The sequence below is a fragment of the Papilio xuthus genome, unplaced genomic scaffold (genome assembly GCF_000836235.2).
Source record: "Papilio xuthus unplaced genomic scaffold, Pxut_1.1 DF826961.1, whole genome shotgun sequence".
NCBI classification, from domain to species: Eukaryota; Metazoa; Arthropoda; class Insecta; order Lepidoptera; family Papilionidae; genus Papilio; species Papilio xuthus.
The window spans coordinates 4,543,819-4,564,360 of record NW_013531688.1 but is presented as its reverse complement, the minus strand read 5'-3'; the positions used below and the strand labels follow the sequence as shown (position 1 = coordinate 4,564,360).

The following is a 20,542-nucleotide window of genomic DNA, read 5'->3' as shown; positions in this document are numbered from 1 at the left end:
TCGATACTTGTATTTAGAATCTAAGCCTATTCATCATTTGATAGGTCGTGTAATAGGACCAGTATACTAGCTGTGTGAACGCTCAACGTAATATGAGTGTGCCAACCCTCAAGGGCAACGGATCGATAGTGACAGAGAAACTGCAAAACAAACAATTAAGTGAATGCGGATTATTGAAACAATTAAGGAAATATCTTTAAACATTTACGTATTTTTATCGGATAAAACGGCACTACTGAAAAGACAGAATATTTTAGAAAGTATGAAAAATATTGGTAAAATAAAAAAAAAAGTTGTCACACGCGAGTCCGTCCGCACGGAATTAAATAAAATCTTTATTAGTAGCCTATGTATTCTTTCATACTATGTTTTACTTTCATGCCAGATTTCAAGGAGATCCGTTAAGTGGTTCTGGTGACAATTTCTAACAAACATCCAACCAAACATTCGCATTTACAATATTAGTAAGTAAGTATTTTTCAACACTTGGGGCGATTAATTTGAGTAAGAAATAGTCGAATCGGACTTTTAACGTTTTCCAAAGCAATTTAATATTTTTAAATTTTACATCATAATTCGTTTTACATACTATTTTCGTTTTACTACATTTTATATACTAAAAACTATTTACCTATCTATCTATACTTTAGCTTTTGGATCGTATTCCCGTAATCCTTTCCTTATATGTGCATCAAAAGACCCTGCGACTTGTTACTGTAATACTCAAGACTTTAATACCATCTTACAATAAGCTTCTTACGTCACAAAAGATAATGTTCTATGAATTTCTACGCTCGGTATTCATAACTTTCAGAATTAATATTTCTTACGTCACATCTCGAATATATTGCTAATAGAAACCAAATAAACTTAAAAAGCAATTAATTAAAAACGTGAGGTCTTTTGTAACAAAGAAGTTCGAATAATAGTAGAGGCCTGTGGTCTCTGCCTACTCCTTTGGGTGTCGAACGTGAGTTATGTTGTATTATTTCAAGGCTAAAGTTATTCAGTTAAAGAAGTAAACTAATTCTTAATTATATGACTGATCAATACTAGAAGATTAGTCGAACTGTCAACTCAACACATGAAAGTACCGTGGCTTTCTGAGACGAAAAGCCCTGTTTAAAACATATTCCTTTTTTATATCATAAGGTGGCAATCGAGCGAGCGGTCACCTGAAATCGCTGAAATAGCGTAGTGACCGTTGCCCATAGACATATGCAATTGCATATGCGTTGCCTACCTTAAATCGACGGAGGAGAGGATGCACAGAAAGAAAATATTTTCTCTTTCCATGTATCCTCTCATCCGGGAAGTCCACTTCCACTTCCCAACCCTTCCTCATAAGAAAAAGGATAGGAAGGGAAAGAGGACTAAATTAGGCCTCCGGGACGCGTACTCATCAGACGAAACGCGGAATTGCTTCCACTTCACGCCTGTCTTCTGTGTGGTCGTGGTATTTCACCGGGCGAGGCCAAGGGCCAATTCGTGTGAAGATGTTTAATCGGGCTCTACCACTGTTATAACGATATGTTTTAACGAGATTTTGTTTTAACTAGCGGTTAGCGTGATGTCTTACAGGCCGATGAGCTACGCGTCTAGTATAACAAAGACCGTATTACAAGATCAAGGAAGTCATCGCACTAATAAAAAGAATGTACTTAAGCCTCTTAAGGAACAAGGTTGGCGGTGTCTTTCCTTGATCGCTAAGTATAGCAATAGTAATAAATATAATTATTACTGTTATCTTGCAAAACCTTCTAGACTAACGGTCATAGTAACAATCTGTTTTATTGCATAATACTTTCTATATTGAATAGGCAGCGCAAAAAATAAATGCGGTATTTATAATAATCTGTGGTTTGCTCAATACTGCCATATTTAAGAGTTAATAAACTAAAGTGTAAACTAGATTAAAGGCTTGCAACTATAGTAATATTTTACCATTGGACCAGTACATTAGATTAAGTTCTTAAAATAAAAATAATTGCAACCATTGATTCGATTGATTTTATGGTTTCAATGGGCCGATTGATCGATAAGACGATTGGCCCAACGGGTAACACCCATGTATCTCGATTCACTAAAGGAATAGATATCATTAGAGAATATTAAAAACAATATACTTAAATGAGGACGTTTTCAAAATAATAATTTTCTAATTAAAGAAAGTGACGTAAGCTTAGCCTGGCAACCTTTCTACACATCATTGCCTATGAACTAAGAAGATTGCTATTATAACTAGATATATCTAGATCTTGACCTTTGCGTTGACGTTAGACCGTGATGAGACCGGTTGCGGAATTAATGCACTTTAACGTAAGCAATAAAAAACTGCATTACTTCATTGGTTTGTTACTATTAAATAACACGCAGATGCAAGTTCCGTCTACTATAAAAACGGCCATACACATAATTCTTCATTTGGACAGGTAGATTTTTTTTAATGCAAGGTGTAAAGGAATTTATTAACCGTTGGATTAGAAATTTCTTAAATGCAACCGTTCTACAACCAAGATATCTTTACAAAAACAGCTGTCTCTGTTTTTTTTAAAGAGAATAAGAGTGAAAACCATATATATTTTGGCAATTAAAACTGAGATTTAAGCACAAATGAAGTGAGTATATCGTCGTGTGTAGCACTGTAAAGGTTAAAGCCCATTCATCCACTCTTCGTCCGGCTTTGTCTAAACGAGAATGACGTATCGTTTTTCTTATCGACTTTGTACATTTTTTCTCGCTCAATCGGCGACGTCGAGGCGGTGCCTGGTGGGCGAGGAGTTTAGTAATGCGTGTTAACCACAAGCCACGTTATGAAGCTTAAAACATTATTGAGAAATGTTAAATTGCAGTTTGAACACGAGTATGCTTTAACAATATTGATTTATATTAACAAGTTCTCGTATAAAATACATACATAATTAAAAAACATTATAATTTAACCTATTTTTAGTGCTTATGTGATGTTTCTCTTTACAGGTTTCATTTTATCAGCCCTTATAAAATACAGAAAGGAATACAATCGCAAAAGACAAAAATGAGTAGACCTTAACATTTGGACGTTTATAACTTTAGTATAGAACATTAGTTAAGGTGATACACACAAGGAGCAACGCTTTCAACTTTTCAACATCGCACAACGCAATGTATTTAAAACTTTCATTTTGTTATTAAATACGGTGCAAGTGAAATTTGTTTATAAATGGGAAACAATTCATATTAATAAAACAATGACTTCGTAACATCGACAAACGACATATATACGAGTACCTATATAAATCTTACAAATGCGAAAGTTTGGATGTTTGTTAGAAGGTATCTCCAGAACGGTTCAACGCATCTCTCTGAAATTCATCATCGATGTAGAATATAGTCTGGAAAAAGACATAGGGTACTTAGTTTCTTTTCAATACGGGAGCCTCTCCGATACACAATACATTGAATCCGATATAGTAGAGGATATTAACACGTTCAATGCCACCAAGTTCACTTTCATAAGTTGAAATAGTAACGGCATTGAATGTGTTAATTTATTAAGGAAATATTTCGATCTTTACAATACCGTTTCGAGCAATCGCCAGTAGCCAGTACTTACAAGTCAAATAACGGTCCACGGTCAACAATAATGATTACAAAGATTCACGCTCCGTGATTATCTAGGACAATCGTTTAGACGCGACTAAATATAATTTTGCAGTTATTTCCGTAAACCGTAAAGAATATCTCATTTGATCGCAAGATCAAACCTCGATTTGAACAATAAGATATAACGAAAAATTAATTAAAACCCTGAAAAATATTCCCTTAATTTCTACTTAGTGAAGCCAGAGTCACTAAGAGTGTTATGGCGAGTAATCCCGAAGGTCGTCGAAGTCGAGGGAGACCAAAGCTCCGATGGATAGACGGCGTAAATAAGGACGCAAAAAAGTGGGCATAGCAAATTGGAAGTCCGTGGCCAGAGATAGACCGAGGTGGAAAATGTTGCTGGACCAAGCCAAGGCCCACAAAGGGCTGTAGAGCTAGAAGAAGTAGAAGAAGAAGAAGAAGAAGCATATCACACGTTGCAAAATGGTATACAATTCATTATTATGATATAAAATTAAATAATATGAATAACGAATATACAATATAATATGCTAATTGGTGAAAAAGTTTCCTCAAAATTTTATTATTCACAAACTTTAGCGTAAATTGTCCCGCGTCATATGTGACCTTTTGTTTATAAAATCATATTGTTTATTCAGAACGGCAGGTATAAGAAATTTTACGACTGGTATTATCACCCGAGGCGTACGCGATCATATCAATATTGTAAACTTAGTCTAAACGGCTGAAGAGATTCTGACGAAGGAGATGACATTCGATTCGTAATTTTCCTCAGAGAATAGTAGGTTTTATTCTAACTCTCTCTCTCTAGATGGCTCTCATCTCATCATTTATTGGAGGTTGGCCGTCAACTCTTGTTGTCTATGACATCATGATTAGTTAGAACTTCGTATTTCTCGGTTGTATTGATTATTTTAACATCAAATTGTTAATCTTAGAACAATATTGGCTTAATTTCAAGATCACGCAGCGAATCCCAACCAACAACGTTGTCAGGTGCATCTGCATCTTGATACACGTTCATTGCCAATGCAACACGTAATGGTATTACACGCGCCAACAATCTGTCGATCTATAATGATTTATTCAAAGCATTTATTACAAGGGCCGATAAAATTTTATGTTTTTACGTAACACAACATTGCTACTATTTACAACGCAATTGATTTTCAAACTTATGTATAGAAATAAAACTGACGATGTAAGGAATCATACACTTCACACATTGACTATTTTGTAAATGAGAACAGAAAAATCAATGCTATATCAGCTGCGAGGTTTTGATTAAATTTTTATTCTTTTCCATCACCTTTTTGTACTTTCAAAGTTGCAACATAAGTTTTCAACTGTCTTATCAGACGTACAGTCAGCTTTATGACGCTGTGCCTGCTACTATATTTATATGCACCTTGCATATACTCATATATTTGACACTGTGTATGTACCGATGTATTTGAGCAGTGTGAATGTATCTATTACTTTAAGGACTTTTGTTGTACTTATATAATTGATTACTTTTGGATTACCTATATATTTGCATATCTGGTCTGCTACGGTATTTATGAAGCTAACTGTACATCACATAGAAAGAAGCTGTAATAAAAGTATAATTAATCTAACATCAAGATTTTTAAACTATGTATTAAACTTACGAGTAAATTTTTTCTAAAGTTTAAAAGAAATGTACTTAAAAATGAGTATGTATTAAAATTTTCTTCAAAGAGATCTTACACAAAGACTTCGCTCCGCGAAAACAATAATGCAAGCCACACACGTTAGTTATTGCATTGCGGTATGTCGGAACTGTTACTTTTCATAATTTAGTTTGAATTATAGCCACCGGGTCAGATAACTTTGTCAGCCTATACTATGAAACTCAATTATGCCTGTCAGTTATATCTGTAAGATTCAAAACGTAATGCAAAACCTAACGTGTGTAGCGATAAAGATGCAGATCGTTATGCGAAAATCATAGAAGTGGAAGGAATGCGCAATAACGCTTGCCTTTGTGCGTTAACCCGGTCGCGTTTGTGACCTTGATCGGGTCCAATGACATCGGCCTCTAGAAATATAGATTAATTGGTGTAGGAAAATCATACGTAGCAAATATACAACGATCTAGTAAATCCTAACTAGGTTATTCATGTTTCCAACATTAATTGCCGTACTCATATTCTATAACACCATTAATATAGACCCTTAGTGTAGATTTCTTATTCTAAATTTACACTAAGGCGAACCACTAGAGCGTCTCGCTTTTTTTGAGTCGTATAAATTAACGTATCAGACCTCTTTATACACATGAAATAATATTATTCAGACTTTGGAAGACCAAAAACCGGCTTTCAATCACATTAGAGCAGTAAAAAGTTATTCACCTGATCCCATTCACTTAAACCGGGTAACCTAATTTGGTAACGATTTCTTTGGATAATATAATTTAAATTGTAAATAATCAAATTATTCACACAAAAAAATTAACTACCACTAAATAATTTACCTAACCACGAAAAGTAGATATACATATCATCGGATTTCATAAAATAAATCTCTTACAATAAGTTTTGTAAAATAAGTGTTTAAATCAATAACGGCAAAAGTAAAATAAGTAAAGGTATAGTGTGCTTTACTGGCGGTATTCGAGGTTTAGGCTAAGTGCCATCTGCGCACGGCCACCTCAAGCCCGGTGAAGCTGTAAATGCCTCCTCAAGGCAAACAGTGGCAATTCAGTCACAAAAAAAAACTGGTGGTATAGTTAACCTATTCCTCACTATACAATGATCAGTGCATATATGTTATCAAAACATGTATAACACCCCAATTTAAAAAAAATCCAAGACAATTTTTTCTGTAAGTTGCATACCGCGAAAGAAGTTAACTGTACAAACATAAGAAACACCATGACTAATCATGTCCAAAAGAGTCAGCGTGATGATTCAGACACCCTCCGTACAAGTTTTAACATGCAAGCGCATATGAGGTGGCAATGGTACATGTGTTTTGGGACATACGTCGAAGAACATGAGTAACGGGCTAAAAAAAAATACACGGAATAGTACGTAAGTTACCTGCTTGGAAACTTTATAGTATCAAAATATCTAATTTATTACCCATCTTAAATTCACTGGAATTTTGTTTAATGTCATGTCATTATGCCTCGAAAATAATCATAAAGGAATCCGTCACACGCTATTACAATTCCTCTTAATTTAGTCTGAGGTAAAAAATCTAATATTTATCCGTAAGTAACATAAATTCAGCTTAAAGTTACATACAAATAAAATAATTCATATTTACGTTGATACAAAGTTATATGTCATATATCATTTAATGAAAAGAATCTTTATTAGAATGCAAGTTTGTCGTTAGAATTGACATTTGCGTGTCCGGTTCGTACGGTGCACCAACAAGGGTAGATGCAATCATCGTTGACTCACTGGTCAAGGAAAATCCACACACAGTCATAAAAAAATCTCTGCCATTCAAAAATTAAATAAAAAAAAACAAAAACTACATTAGCAATGGGAAATGGTAAAAATAATTAGTATCAAAATATCTTCAACATTAACAGTGGTAGAGTCCGCTTTAAAATCTTCGCACGAATTAGCCCGGTTCGCCCGATGCAATACCACGACCGCACAAAAGACAGGCGTGAAGTGGATGAAATTCCGCGTTTCGTATGATGATTGTGGTATTGGGGGCATAATTTTAGTCCTCTTTCACTTCCTACCCTTTTTCTTAGAAGGAAATGATGGGAAGTGAAGTGGATGAGGGGATGCATGGGAAGGAAAAATATTTTCACACGGTGCATCCCCTCCTCCGTAGATTATAGATAGGCACCGCATCTGCAATTGTGGATCTCTATCGGGTGGCCGCTCGCTCGTTTGCCTATACTACATTATAATATTTAAAAAAAAATAACTGTACCTACCACAGCCTCGGTTGGGATTTCAGCTTTCCAAGATATAATATTACGAAACGATAATATATTGAAAACGTTTTAAAACCAAAACATCTTTCCTTAATACCAATTTTTTTAGGGTAACACATGTATGGGGAATAACCATACGATGAATCATATTCTAGGAACATTTCTATGATAATTCCAATGTTTTAACGTTCACAGTCTAAACATAAACAACTAGGGCTGCCACTTATCCAGATTTGGACGGTGTAGAAGTTAAACATCTTCGAGTCAGCTTGCAGTATGAATTACATGGATGTCGTTTTTGTCACTAACGAACAAGGATGGTTGAAGTATTTTTTTTAGCTGTCAGTGTGGAAGTTTTAAATCTAAGTTTATTGTTTGTAGCCCTATATACAATAATCCACTTACCCAAGTATAACAAGTTCGCCATATTTGACAAGCGGCTTTGGCTTCTGTTCGGAGCCGCTCTCACCGGCCTCCTCCAGAATAGGTGAGTCCGCACTGTCCGCAGCACTGAAAATAAAGAAAACAACACAATTAAACACAATATTAAAGTACTGTTACTCCAAAACTACAACAAACTCCGGTTATAGAAACCGTCGGAAACAAAAGTACTCATCTGCCCTACGTGCCAAGTCTATCCAGTCGTCGTCATCGACTCAAACTTGATTTGTTTCTTAAAATGAGACATCATTTGATCGATGCTTTAGGTTTCAAAATAAATGCTACTCATCAATGGTACATTTTTCTTAATTTCGATTACGAATAAAGAAAAATACATAGTAATAAAATATTAAAGGCAATCATTTTAGTCAGTGGGAGAAAGGTACTTTTGGGGTTGCACCCTTCAGTTGTCTCCCTGAGGCAGTGGTCATAAATTCACTCCTACATTGTACAGATACCGGGGTTCACATCGCAATAACTTTAATTTATTATAAACGGAATGCCATAGTGGATTATACCTTAATTTGATTAAAATTAATGATTTTTATCACCCTGTATCACATTTTTTACTATACGTGAGTAAATTGAATTAAGAGGAACCGATAATAACCATGAACGTCGTCAAAAAAAACATGCAGTGAAGTCCATTATGCGTAGAAAGTACCAAAAAGTTGTTATTATTGGTCCTACAGCAGAATCAGAAATATAAAATGTTACTAAGGATATATTAAATCCCTAATAAAATTTGTATACAACTACAATTATGTCGTGATGTAATAAAAAAAATTCTATACGTGATTTAATTTCAAAGGGCCCTTAAAAAAAGTACAAGGTAATAGACAATAGTAGAGTAAGATTTCATGATACCGCCCACGAACACCCACCAATTTCCGGAGATAGAATCCAATCTTCACATCTACGGTCAAAACTGAGAAAGGAAAACGTGTATAGTGGCGGACAGCTGTGGGTCAAGATTACCGGAGTAAATTATGAACAGTCGACGAAACCGGTTTGAGGCCGATGCACCGACACTTACGTAAGCCCACTGAAACGATGCGGTCAATTTCTTGCAACCTTAATGTATTACAGTCCTTCAAATTTTCAATATCTCCTTTGCTTTGTAGTTTTGATATTAAAAGTTAATTTCTTCTTGGTCAAACTTGTCTCGCTAATCCTTTCTCGCATTTCAAAATCGCTACACAATAAAAGTAACGATAACAAAGTTTTGCATATCTATTCTATTTAAGAAAATCCCACAAAAAATCTAATCCGGTTCAAAGGTTCGGTTAATGAGAAACATTTCCGTACCAGACGTCAAAAGTATAACAAAAAAAGCAGATCGCGTTTAAATGAAATAATAAATTGAACATTATTTTTGAACATTTATTTATAACTACAATACATCATAATTAACCAATTTACACAATGGAGCAATTAATAATAAAAAAAATTGAACATATGACTATTTGTAGAAGTATTATAATTTGTGTGACCTAATTAGATCTCCAAGTTTTCCCATATTTAAGTTAAAAAAAATGCGCTTACTTTTCTAATACAAACTTAAAGAAACTGATGCAGTCAGAAATGAATTTGATATTTGGCGTAGGAAATAATTTCGTCAGTTTGTTTGGCCCTTTAGACCCACTGTTGGTAAACATTGGATTCGAACAAATATTTTGTAACTTATTAATAAAATTTGAACAATCTACAACAAAACAGGGAAAATAGATAGTACTTTTGTGGCCACAATTGGTACAGTTTGTTTAGCACGATATCGATCACAATGGCGATAGCTTATCATTAGCTATAACTGCACTCCGGCCACAAAGGGGTAAGTAGGTCAGTTAAGTTCTAAACACACAATGCGAGCCTCATATCAGCTCGGCCTTAAGTGCCCAGGGCCTGACACGAATTGCTTCACCTCGATTTGCCCAATCCAAAACAGAATTACTCCACTACAAATCAAGCTGTGCACCTAAAATTAGCGTAAAGCAATACTTCATCATGGTTACCAAAGAACTATGCTTACACTGGACGAGAACAAATGCATAATTTAATTTATTCTGAAAACGATAAATCCCGTGTTCTATATAAAATGATTCACTGTTCGGTTTAAAAAATAATTGCGTTAGATCAATGTAATCCTCGTAGTAACTAATTCTTGGATTATCAAATTTGACATTTGGTGTAGTGTGTATGTGTGTCACTCCTAACTTAGGATAGGCTCCGAGCCCCTCGGTGGGGACGTTTAGTGAGCCGATGATGATGATGATGAGTAGTATGTAAGCTTAATAAAGTCCCAGGCTTAAAACCAAGGAAATAACCATTGTAGATACCTAATTTATCATTAAAATACTTATAATTACCAACTAAGAAAGTGTTTAGCCTATGGCTATCTTTTATTGCTTTGAAAATAACCTTATCTTTTAACGGCAATCACATTTATGTTGGGGCTTATGTTACGAATGATATAGGGGCATCACGGTTAGGGGGAAAGAGACAAATAAACGAATACCTCGAATCTCAAATTATAACTTTTACTGTGTTTGGTAGAGGAAAACATCGTGTGAATCTGAGAACCGAATGAGAAATGATAATATTTCACGACTTGTAAATCCGCCAATCCTCTTATATCTCACACTATGGGAAACCTTGTGCTCACGTGGTAAAATAACACCGTTTAATAAACATGCTTCAAAATATGAAAAGAAAATTCTTTATGAAGAAAAAATGGAGGAATTTTCTAACACTTGTACGCAGAACGCAATTTATGGTATGATGACGTTAGGTTCAACAATCTATGTCCTATTTGTTGACCAGGTTATAATATCAATACTTACAAAACCTTATATAAGTGCCATTGGTCCTGTTAAATTGTTTGTAAAATTTTAAATTGATAAGATCATAAAACTGAATATTGTTTTTAGTTAATACATATTATTTATTAATGTGAGTGTGCGATTATTACATCTAAGCATCTTAAGCTTCGTCATGTAATTATATTTTTTTTCTTTTTATGATCGACTGAACTAATAGTCGCGATCGACCGGTTGACCACCCCGGGTATAGGAGAATCTATAGCTACACCCAACAATGGTGCGTCCACTTGAGGTTTTATCAATGATTAATCTCTATTCTAGTAAATTAAAGAATGCAAAACACTCTTGAATTACATAAGTTCTATTCCGTGTACGTAAAAGTTAGCATGTCTACATGCAATTATTCATTGTTCCCAGTCCAGGCACCGTCTACCGGTAAATTTTAATTTCGCTGAGATTGCTTCACAAGATACCAATATGAATCGACTCGAACTCGTTTTACCCGATCGTCGGTTCCGCGAATTACTACGGATAGGTGAATCAACCATTCGTATCAAGTGCCGGCAAGACGTAAGACATGACGACGATAAAAGGCTACCCCGTGTCCGGTCCACTGACGCCGACGACGGAAGTTTAAGGAATCACACCTACGCGGACAGAATTCTATTGACTCATATCTGCGAGGCGACAGGTATAATATTGCTCAGTGTTTTACAGTTAAAATTGATAAGAGTACATTTTTTTGTACACTAAAGCAGCGATGAGATCGCCATCATATTATATAAAGCCGATATCATACCATACCAAATCTTTTCGAACGTTTTCTGCCTTTTGGGTGTACATCAACAAAAAAGTCAAGGTTGTTTTATTGGGCAACTTATTCCAACATCAGAACATGTACTTCTAATTTTAATATATGGCATGATCAAACCTTTATCAACTGTTGTTAAAATTTTATGCCACAGTCCTTGAATCGATATCATCTTAAAACGTGACCAAATTTAAAACTAAAGTCATTATTTTTCTACATCTATCTACTATTGTTGGGGAAGGCGAACAACGGAAATTTTACATTCATTTCTAAAAGCCTTATACTTCATTCAAACACATACTAAAGTGGATCAACGTAAACCTTAACAAAGTAAGACTAACATATCGTAAGGTTTTCTTTGTTTCAACATAACAGCTAAATAAATAGATAAACAGCTGAGTTTTTGTATTTGTTATTTCTGGTTTTGTATTTCGTAACACACATCACTTGAACAATAGATGAACGTAGCATAATGCTTGAGAGTCATTGTATAATGTTAATGCTCGTTTACTATAACGTGGTTGTACACAAGGGCAGAATTACATGACAGATTAGTAGACAGTACAACACAAAGTTGAGTTGTCAGGAAAGTGCTGTTTTGGTACTGCACTGTCTACTGCTCTCCTTTACCATTCTGTCCTCGTGTGAAAACTTAATATAATTACGAAATGAGTACATAAATAACAATAAAAGATAATACATATAATAGTACAATTTAACCCCCTCCCACACCCTTCTCCTCGTGTTTGTTCACTTTCGCCGGTCGCACGGTCACGATCTTGTTACAAGCAGTATTCAGATCCACGCGGTTACTTTCTATCAGCCCGTATATATTTCTATTTCATGTCGGATACATACAGATCTCACGATTTAACCCAATTGAGGTAGATTTTCACTGACCTTTAAATGCCTTTTGCAATATACCAGGCAATATCTTAAGTTCTCTTTTGTGCATCATTTAACTTCACAAAACAGGTCGAATGTCATAAAATTGAGTTAAAAATATAAATTCAACACTTAGGTAATACGAATTTTTATCTTACTAAAATGTAATTAAAGTGATATTATCTCAAGGTCATGATCGACTATCGAATCTTACCAAGTTACTCTTAGTTACAATTTTAAAAATATTTAATTATGTTTCGTACACAAAAATCTCGACGTACAAAACCAAACCTAACACATAGTTATAATAATATATATATGTAATAATAACTATTATTACATACGCTATGAACATAACATTACCCACGGTGAGACATTAGCCATTGTTTTGCGCGGAACAGCGATTTTAAAAACAAAAACATCAATTTTGAGTTTTACTTTTGAGAATTAAAAAAAGATCAGTAAAAACTATACATTTTAAATAACTACATAATATACGTATCACTTAAATGCATGTCATATGACTGGAAGTGATTCTTATTGTTATGTAAATGTATTAAACAAAAGCAAAGAAGAAAATATAAAGAATTCATATTAAAGCTCGCAACCATCTCTCTCTCCCTCTCTCTCTCTCGATCATTCCATTTATTGAACTTTTCGCCGGCGTTTAGTCAATGGCTGCCGGCTCTGATTTTTTCGTACAACCGGAAATTAAGACGGAATCAACGTCGAGTCTCAAAACGTAGCGATTAACAGAATGGAGCTTTTTTGTACATCTTTTGAAATGAGATTTTAGATCATTGTCAATTATATCATTTTATAAGTTAAATTCTGATAAAATTCACGAGATCTTTTGAACGAAGTAATAAATGCGCTGTAAGAACCTTCTTAAAACCATTGAATCCCAGAGTAATCTAGATGAACATCCTGGGATCCAAAGCAAACCCTGTGGGGGTTAACTATAACGGAATTTAAACTTAAGGGTTCATAAATTGGAAAATAAATACAGCAAGAGCTGTTCATCGAAATAAGTATAATTTTGCTATATTTACACATATTATTAATGAAACTGGTGTATTTTTATGTAATATCTCAAAATATATAATTCTTACACATAATATGTTTGCGTTGATGATAACGTAAAACCAATTTTTAAATTGTTGATCTCTTTGTCGAACCTCCGGAATGACTGGACCAATTTTGATGAAACTTGGACGAGAAGGTAGCTGATGTAGGCGGGCATATTATACTACTACATTTTTTAAATTCCGCTTTAAAATATACAGAAAATAACCCCTTTTTAATATGAATCGTACCTTCGATGTTATAATGGTTAAATAGGGAAGCCGTAGTAGAAGTTAAATCACCTTATGGACGATTTACAATCACGGTAAAGGTGACGGAACTCATACGATTAAGTAGATTATGTATCTATTTACATAAAACTATAGTATATAATGTAATTATTATATCGAAGGATGTCTTTGTTACTTTCACGTCATACAACCCTGACGAGGACAGATTAACATCAACAGTTAATAATTATTTCTGTGTCATAAATAAAAAAAATAAGTCTACATCTTTCTAACGGTAAAGGAACACATCGTAATGCAACCTGCAAATATCTGCGAAGAAATTCAAAGATATGTGTGATAAGTGAAATTAACCTGGACTGGACCAGCGTGGTTGACTATGGCTTAGTAACCCCCTAACTCCATTAGGATAGCATAGGCTCCGAGCTCCTCAGTGAGGACGTATAGTGAGTTCATGATTATTTATAACTTTTACAAATCAAATAGTATAAATTAACATTGATAAACATATGACGAATTAATATTATTACAAGCATATAAATAGCATAAAGTTGATTTGCGCAGTAAAATGAAGTGTCTTGCTTATGCGCAGATTGTTGGCGTAACCTTGCCCCTATGGTATCTCACTAAGGTTAAGTTTAAAAGTAATATTCGTACCTACTTATAAATAATATTATATTAAAATAATGTAAAGGATATATAGTAAAGTAATAAAGGACGTATAATCTGCATTGTTAAGAAAACTAATTATATTTGTCATTGTGGAAACCTAATCGGGTTCATATTATTTCACATTACCACCATGCTTCCCGATTGTTAATTTATAAAATTCTGACATGTAATTAATAGTAGTCCCTCGGTGGATATTTAATAATTCCGACTGAGCAGTTAATTTGTACCAGTGTTTTTTATAGCTAGACTTATAAAAATTGGGTTTTTATCACGTTAAAACCAAATAAAATTTAAAATAATAATATTTATTATTAAAACCCGAAATATTTTTATACAAAATTATTAAGGTTGAGTGGGTTAAGTACCTTTATACGTGTAAAAAACCCAACTGCTGCAAATTACATACTAGCAGGATTTTCCAAATAACCGATTTGATAAGATGAAGATGAATTATTCTTTCAGTTATTATTAAAACTAATAGAATGAAATGACATCAAAAGCGATCGTGCGTTCCCAGTTTTATCTTATATCGATTTTACACATAAAAATAAAAAGTATACACATATAATTAGGTTTTAAATATTTTACAATTTAATAATTTATACACACATCATCATCTGCTCACTATACGTCCCCACCGAGGGGCTCGGAGCCTACTCTAAGTTAAGGGTGATTAGACCATAGTCAACCACGCTGGCCAAGTGCGGGTTGGTTGACTTTACACATATCTTTGAATTTCTTCTCAGATATGTGCAGGTTGCATCACGATGTTTTCCTTCACCGTACGAACGACGGATAAATGTACATATGTAAATCGGAAATCGAAAAACACATTGGTACATGGCAGGATTCGACCCCAGGACCTGCAGATTGCAAGTCAAGTGCTTGACCACTGAGCCACCGACGTTATAATACACAATATACAAAATAAAAATACACACATACATTACAGTAATGTTGAGTCTTTTAAAAAAAAACTTCGGTTCGAATACTAAAGTTAATTTATCTTTGATTATTAAATAATTGAACATTGTGTTTTGGGAATCGAACACGGAACCTGCCTTTCGTAGTCTGACTCTTAAATTACAAAACACACAGTCTAGAGAACAGTGTCAACTGTCACGTAGCCAACTGATCGATAAAATGAGTAAACAACTTTAGTGACGTCAGCTACTTATCACGGAATCTTTATTCGCACATCTAAACACATGATAAAATTTAACAGGTAGACTAGGGATCAAGTGGACGTTATTGGGTGTGATTTACAACCGCGTATCGTCTTCGGAGATTTTGGCCAAGTGCGAAGTACACCGAACAAGGCCGAACTGAACCACGAAGGGTCAACGACCTCGATGCCAACACACGCATAAACAGGGCTGCCAAACTTGCATGTAGGTTCTAAAGGGCGAACGTGAATAAAATATAATCAGCTACCAAGTATTCATGACTTTGTGTATTTATAAGATCAATTGATTGAAAAACAAATGAAAAATACTATTCTGTCAATAAGTATTCCACGAAGGTTTCCAACACGATAAAAAATATATTTGTCTATGAAATTATTTAGACGATGTATAACAATGTGACAATAATCGAGCTGTCGTGAAGTATATTTCGCACACGACTAATGACCTGAGAGGAAGGAACTCCGGACATTCGAACATCAAGCATTTCGGTTCATTGATTCGATAAATACGAAAAATCCTATTTCCTTCGCCTGTACTTTTTGCTAAAGAATTAAATTATTTCCTTACTTATTTTAACAAAGACAATGGATTCTTATAGGATATAGTATATCCGTTGATTGACTTACATGACTATATATACAAAACGATTTTTAGCTTGAATTAATTCTTTAAAAAAATTACGACCGTATGTATCCTACAGTATAATTATGAAAAGGATTAATAATTTATTTAATTTAAAACTAATTATATGGTTCATCAAAACATCGAAAACAAACTCTTAGTCAAAGACGGTGAGTAAAAATAATTCAAAAAAGTTTTTGTTGCTATCAATGGACACAATTCTTGTGGTCAAAAATATTTCACAATGCAATTTTAACTTAATGATATTAAATGGTAAAATAAACACATCCCTACATAAAGCACCCTTTTACTATATAGAGCAATTTAATTCGATTGCTTCCATACGAATCGAGTTAGCCTGAATATTAAGAGTGCGTAGTGGCGCGTGCCTAGAGGTTGATAGGGGAACTTACTAATAGGATTAAAGAATTACAAGCTTTATTTAACAATTTGTTTTACAAGAAAATTTCATTTGTTTACAGTACCCAGCGCTTAAGTTGGCACATCGGGCAAAAGATTACACTCCTTTCCGACGTGCCAAATCCAAAGCGTAAACAGTGGCAGTTGAATTCCTTAAAGGAGTCTCTTGATTCGTCATTTATATTTCATTGAAACCTACTGTCGAACAAAGCTAGCACATTTAATTAAACTCATTGGTCGGGGTCACCGCAGCGCTGGCAACGCTGACAGTTGAAATTAAACTCGTTAAACAAAGAAAAGAGACTGTTTTATGCACCCGCTTCAATTTCTTCTGGTCAACTAAAATATATGTAAACTAATTAATTATATTTACGATATATCACCGAAATACACAAGTTCACCAAGGTTTAGTCTAAGACTAACCGAAGTCGCAACATCGGCAACTTTTTTTTTAAGTAGTAATTAAAAAAATACGAATACGCAATATTGAAAGTACATAGACGTGAAAAATGACACGTGTCCGTTTGAGGTAATAGCCTTAGAAGTTCTAAGATCGGTCCCCTATGAGTTTTTGTATGGGGAGCGAAACATCTGTCAGGCAGGTGCGCGCCCCCCACTTCGGCAGGTGGCCCAATATGTTCGCGGCGGATGTTAACACTCCACGTGCTTCCTACACAATTGTACACGATAAAAACATAATAACCTTTGTAGAAAGTATAATAAAAAGTTGGAATTAAAAAAATCAATTGGAGTCACTTAAAACTACACTTATTATATTGTTTAATCTTTCAGGAGTAATATTAATTAATATACGTCTAACATGTCAGTGCACGATGTGACATGACCACTAAGGAAGCCAACAGAACACTCAACTTGCAATCTTGAATCTCCAATAGGTCCAACCAGAAGATTATACATGAGTGTTAACTATATGTATATTTATTGGTTTATAATATGTAATCGCAAAAGTAATAAAACCTGAATCACATCAAATAATTAAATGATTGATGATATATATAACTTGAAGATATTTTCAAGCAAGTATCAGGATAAAACTCCTTGTATTGAACAGCGGAAACTATTAAAGTATTGATATCTACTTAAAAAACTAAATAAGCCAGACTATTTTCATTCTTATATCAGTGTGGGTAAAAATGCAAATCCAATACTGCTCTTATTATAATTTCAACATTTTTAGCTCATCTTGAGCTGGAATTATATACAAATTAACTGAGTAATTTGCACTTGATATGTGAACAGTGTTACTCTCTTGTCAGTTTCGCTTTCTATAATCTTAAGAAACCTAAGCAATCTTTTATGATTTTCTTTCTAATTTTAATCTATATATAATAAGTATTTAGTGTGAAGTTTTTCTGTTACATTACTCTGTCTGAAGAGCATAAGACCTCAGATGAAATGTGGAGTAACTTCTACTTCACACCTTCTTCTTTATGGTTGTGGTATAACACTGGTAGAGCAGACCCATTTTTTTTTTATAGGAGAAGGGGGCAAATGAGCAACGAATCGCTTTGTGCAAGATTTATTATTGCAGACTCTACCATTGTTGCCACTCTATTACCATGAACACTATGATGCAGGAAGTATAAGGATTCTGTGTTATATGATAACACCTGAATATAAATGTAAAACTCCTATGGCTGAACCCAATAACCAATCATCATCAGCTCAATATACTTTATTACAGAGGGACTCAGAGCCTTGCCTAAGTAAGGGATAACTAGGCCATAGTCAACCATGCTGTATAAGTGCCATTTGGTTGACTTTACACATATCATTAAATTTCTTCGCACATATATGCAGGTTGCATCATGCCATTTTCCTTCATAGTCAGATAGAGACAATAATCAATGGTCAGATCCAAAAAATTCAAGTATTATGTATGGGTGGTAGTATAAAATGATTCTATCAACCTGTAAATGACGGATATGCGATTTTAATATTGGAATTTAAAAAAAATGGATTAAAAACCTTAATAATCAAAACACAAAATATCATTGGAGTGTTTTCTTATATAATATAAAAATGAAAAGACAATCTAACTACATTGTTAATTTAACCTCCTAACTATCATATCTAATTTTGTATTAAAGACCTTTGGTGTACTTGGTTAAAAAAACTATATAATTATCTACTATGCTTAAATAAATAAGTTAAGTATGCTGTATGTTCCTTTTACTTCGAATTTTAGACGTTCACTAATCGAGTAATCATTAGTTTGACGCATAGAAACGTAATTGTTTTCATAAAATTAAACCTTGTCAACCAAAACAATAGACTAGCAACTTGCTATTTAGTAAATCAATGGACACTGCGGTAAACAAAGAAATTTCATTTAGCCTAGAAATGTAATAGTAACGAAAAAATTCAAGTCTGTACGAATGCAAGATGTAGTTTAGCTGAAGTAAACAAACAAGGCTAAACATACAAAGCATTTTGACTAAATTATGAGTGAGTCGCTATGAACAAATATCACGAATTTAAGATATTTCACAGAAAAATTGTGGAAACAATGTATTTTAGAGTTAATTAAGGTTGGATAAACGAGTTTGGCAACGATTTCATGTTAACAATCTTTACATACAAGGACCACGTTGTAAAAAAAACTCACCGTTTTACGACCATGATAGAATCCGTCTGCTCCTTTATGGACCCTATGATTCGAACTATGCTTTGCGAATGACACTAATATTTTCTGTAACACCATGAATTAAATTAAATCACTATCAATTCAAATTACTGAATTCACACATCGCTACAAAGCGATAAATGCACTGCTTTTCATTATTCCACAATCCCCGGAGGATTTACACTTCACTTTCAGATACATGAATTATTACGATGGTCGTAAACTTATTCCAATCACGTATTTAAAAAATAGCACGATTTTTAAACTAGATACTTGAGAATTTGATATACCGCTCAAGGTGTAACAAATCGCATATTCATAAACACAAACTAAAATGTAATCGTGTTTTTAGATTGAGTTATGCTAACTTCGCGTTGGTCTTATTCTATAGACAAGATCAAGATAGACAAGTTCACGCCACACTCTGGCCAACATTGACAATCGAAAAGTTAATTTTCCATAAAGAAATTGTGAACAATAATCAATTCAACGTGAATTAAAAAGAATATTAACACACTTAATTTCAGTAAGTACTGATTTCTATACCTACAAAATAAAAATATAAGAGTAATGAAATCTTTTTTTAGAACAATCCAAACCCAAACATTGCCAACGGCGGCCAAAGGGCTGCAGGCAAATCATTTTTATGGCAACCCTGCATCGAGTACATAGCTGCATAACGCAAGCGGGAAATTCAAAATAATTTATTCAATAATACGGACTTTTTATTATTAGGCAATGAAAACCAAGTGTTGGAATAATTTTGTCGTTGAACAATTGTAAAAATTAAAGACCAGCGTAATTTTTAATGAAAAAAGAAAAAAGTTGGATATTTTCTAAGACATTCAAATGGTATGTATAGTAAGACAATGAATAATAATAGTTTAATTATATACTTACGATTTTATCACAAGTACCGTTGAGTCGTTAAGAAATTGTATAAAATTCATTCGAAATGTAATTTGACCGCTTTTTGTCCTTAAGTAATTTTGAATCTTCGACGTCATAACAAAATTATTACGCACAATTTTAGATCTTTTTCTAGGACGACATAAAAACCCCATAATATTTAATCACTAGATTTGGGTAGTATCTGCTTAAATTTTCACTTTTAATAACTACTACTGATTATGCTGAATATGGTGTACGGGCGCTTGTTTACAATCTTTTTGTACAAGTTCACACGTAT

At 33.9% G+C, this 20,542-nt stretch overlaps 1 protein-coding gene across 2 annotated transcripts in view; it reads right to left on the bottom strand.

The window, feature by feature from the left end:
- The window catches only part of Pli (E3 ubiquitin-protein ligase pellino), a 48,483-nt gene extending 27,941 nt beyond the window's left edge, over positions 1–20,542 (bottom strand). The window contains exons 1-2 of one of the 2 annotated variants that reach the window (XM_013315540.1): positions 20,254–20,542; positions 7,943–8,047 (exon numbers count right to left, since the gene is read on the bottom strand). In XM_013315540.1, coding sequence (XP_013170994.1) covers positions 7,943–8,047; positions 20,254–20,417 — 269 coding nt within the window. In that variant the 5' untranslated portion in view covers positions 20,418–20,542. Of the gene's footprint in view, positions 1–7,942; positions 8,048–19,335; positions 19,741–20,253 lie in introns of those variants that run through there. The other variant, XM_013315541.1, reaches the window with a different exon arrangement.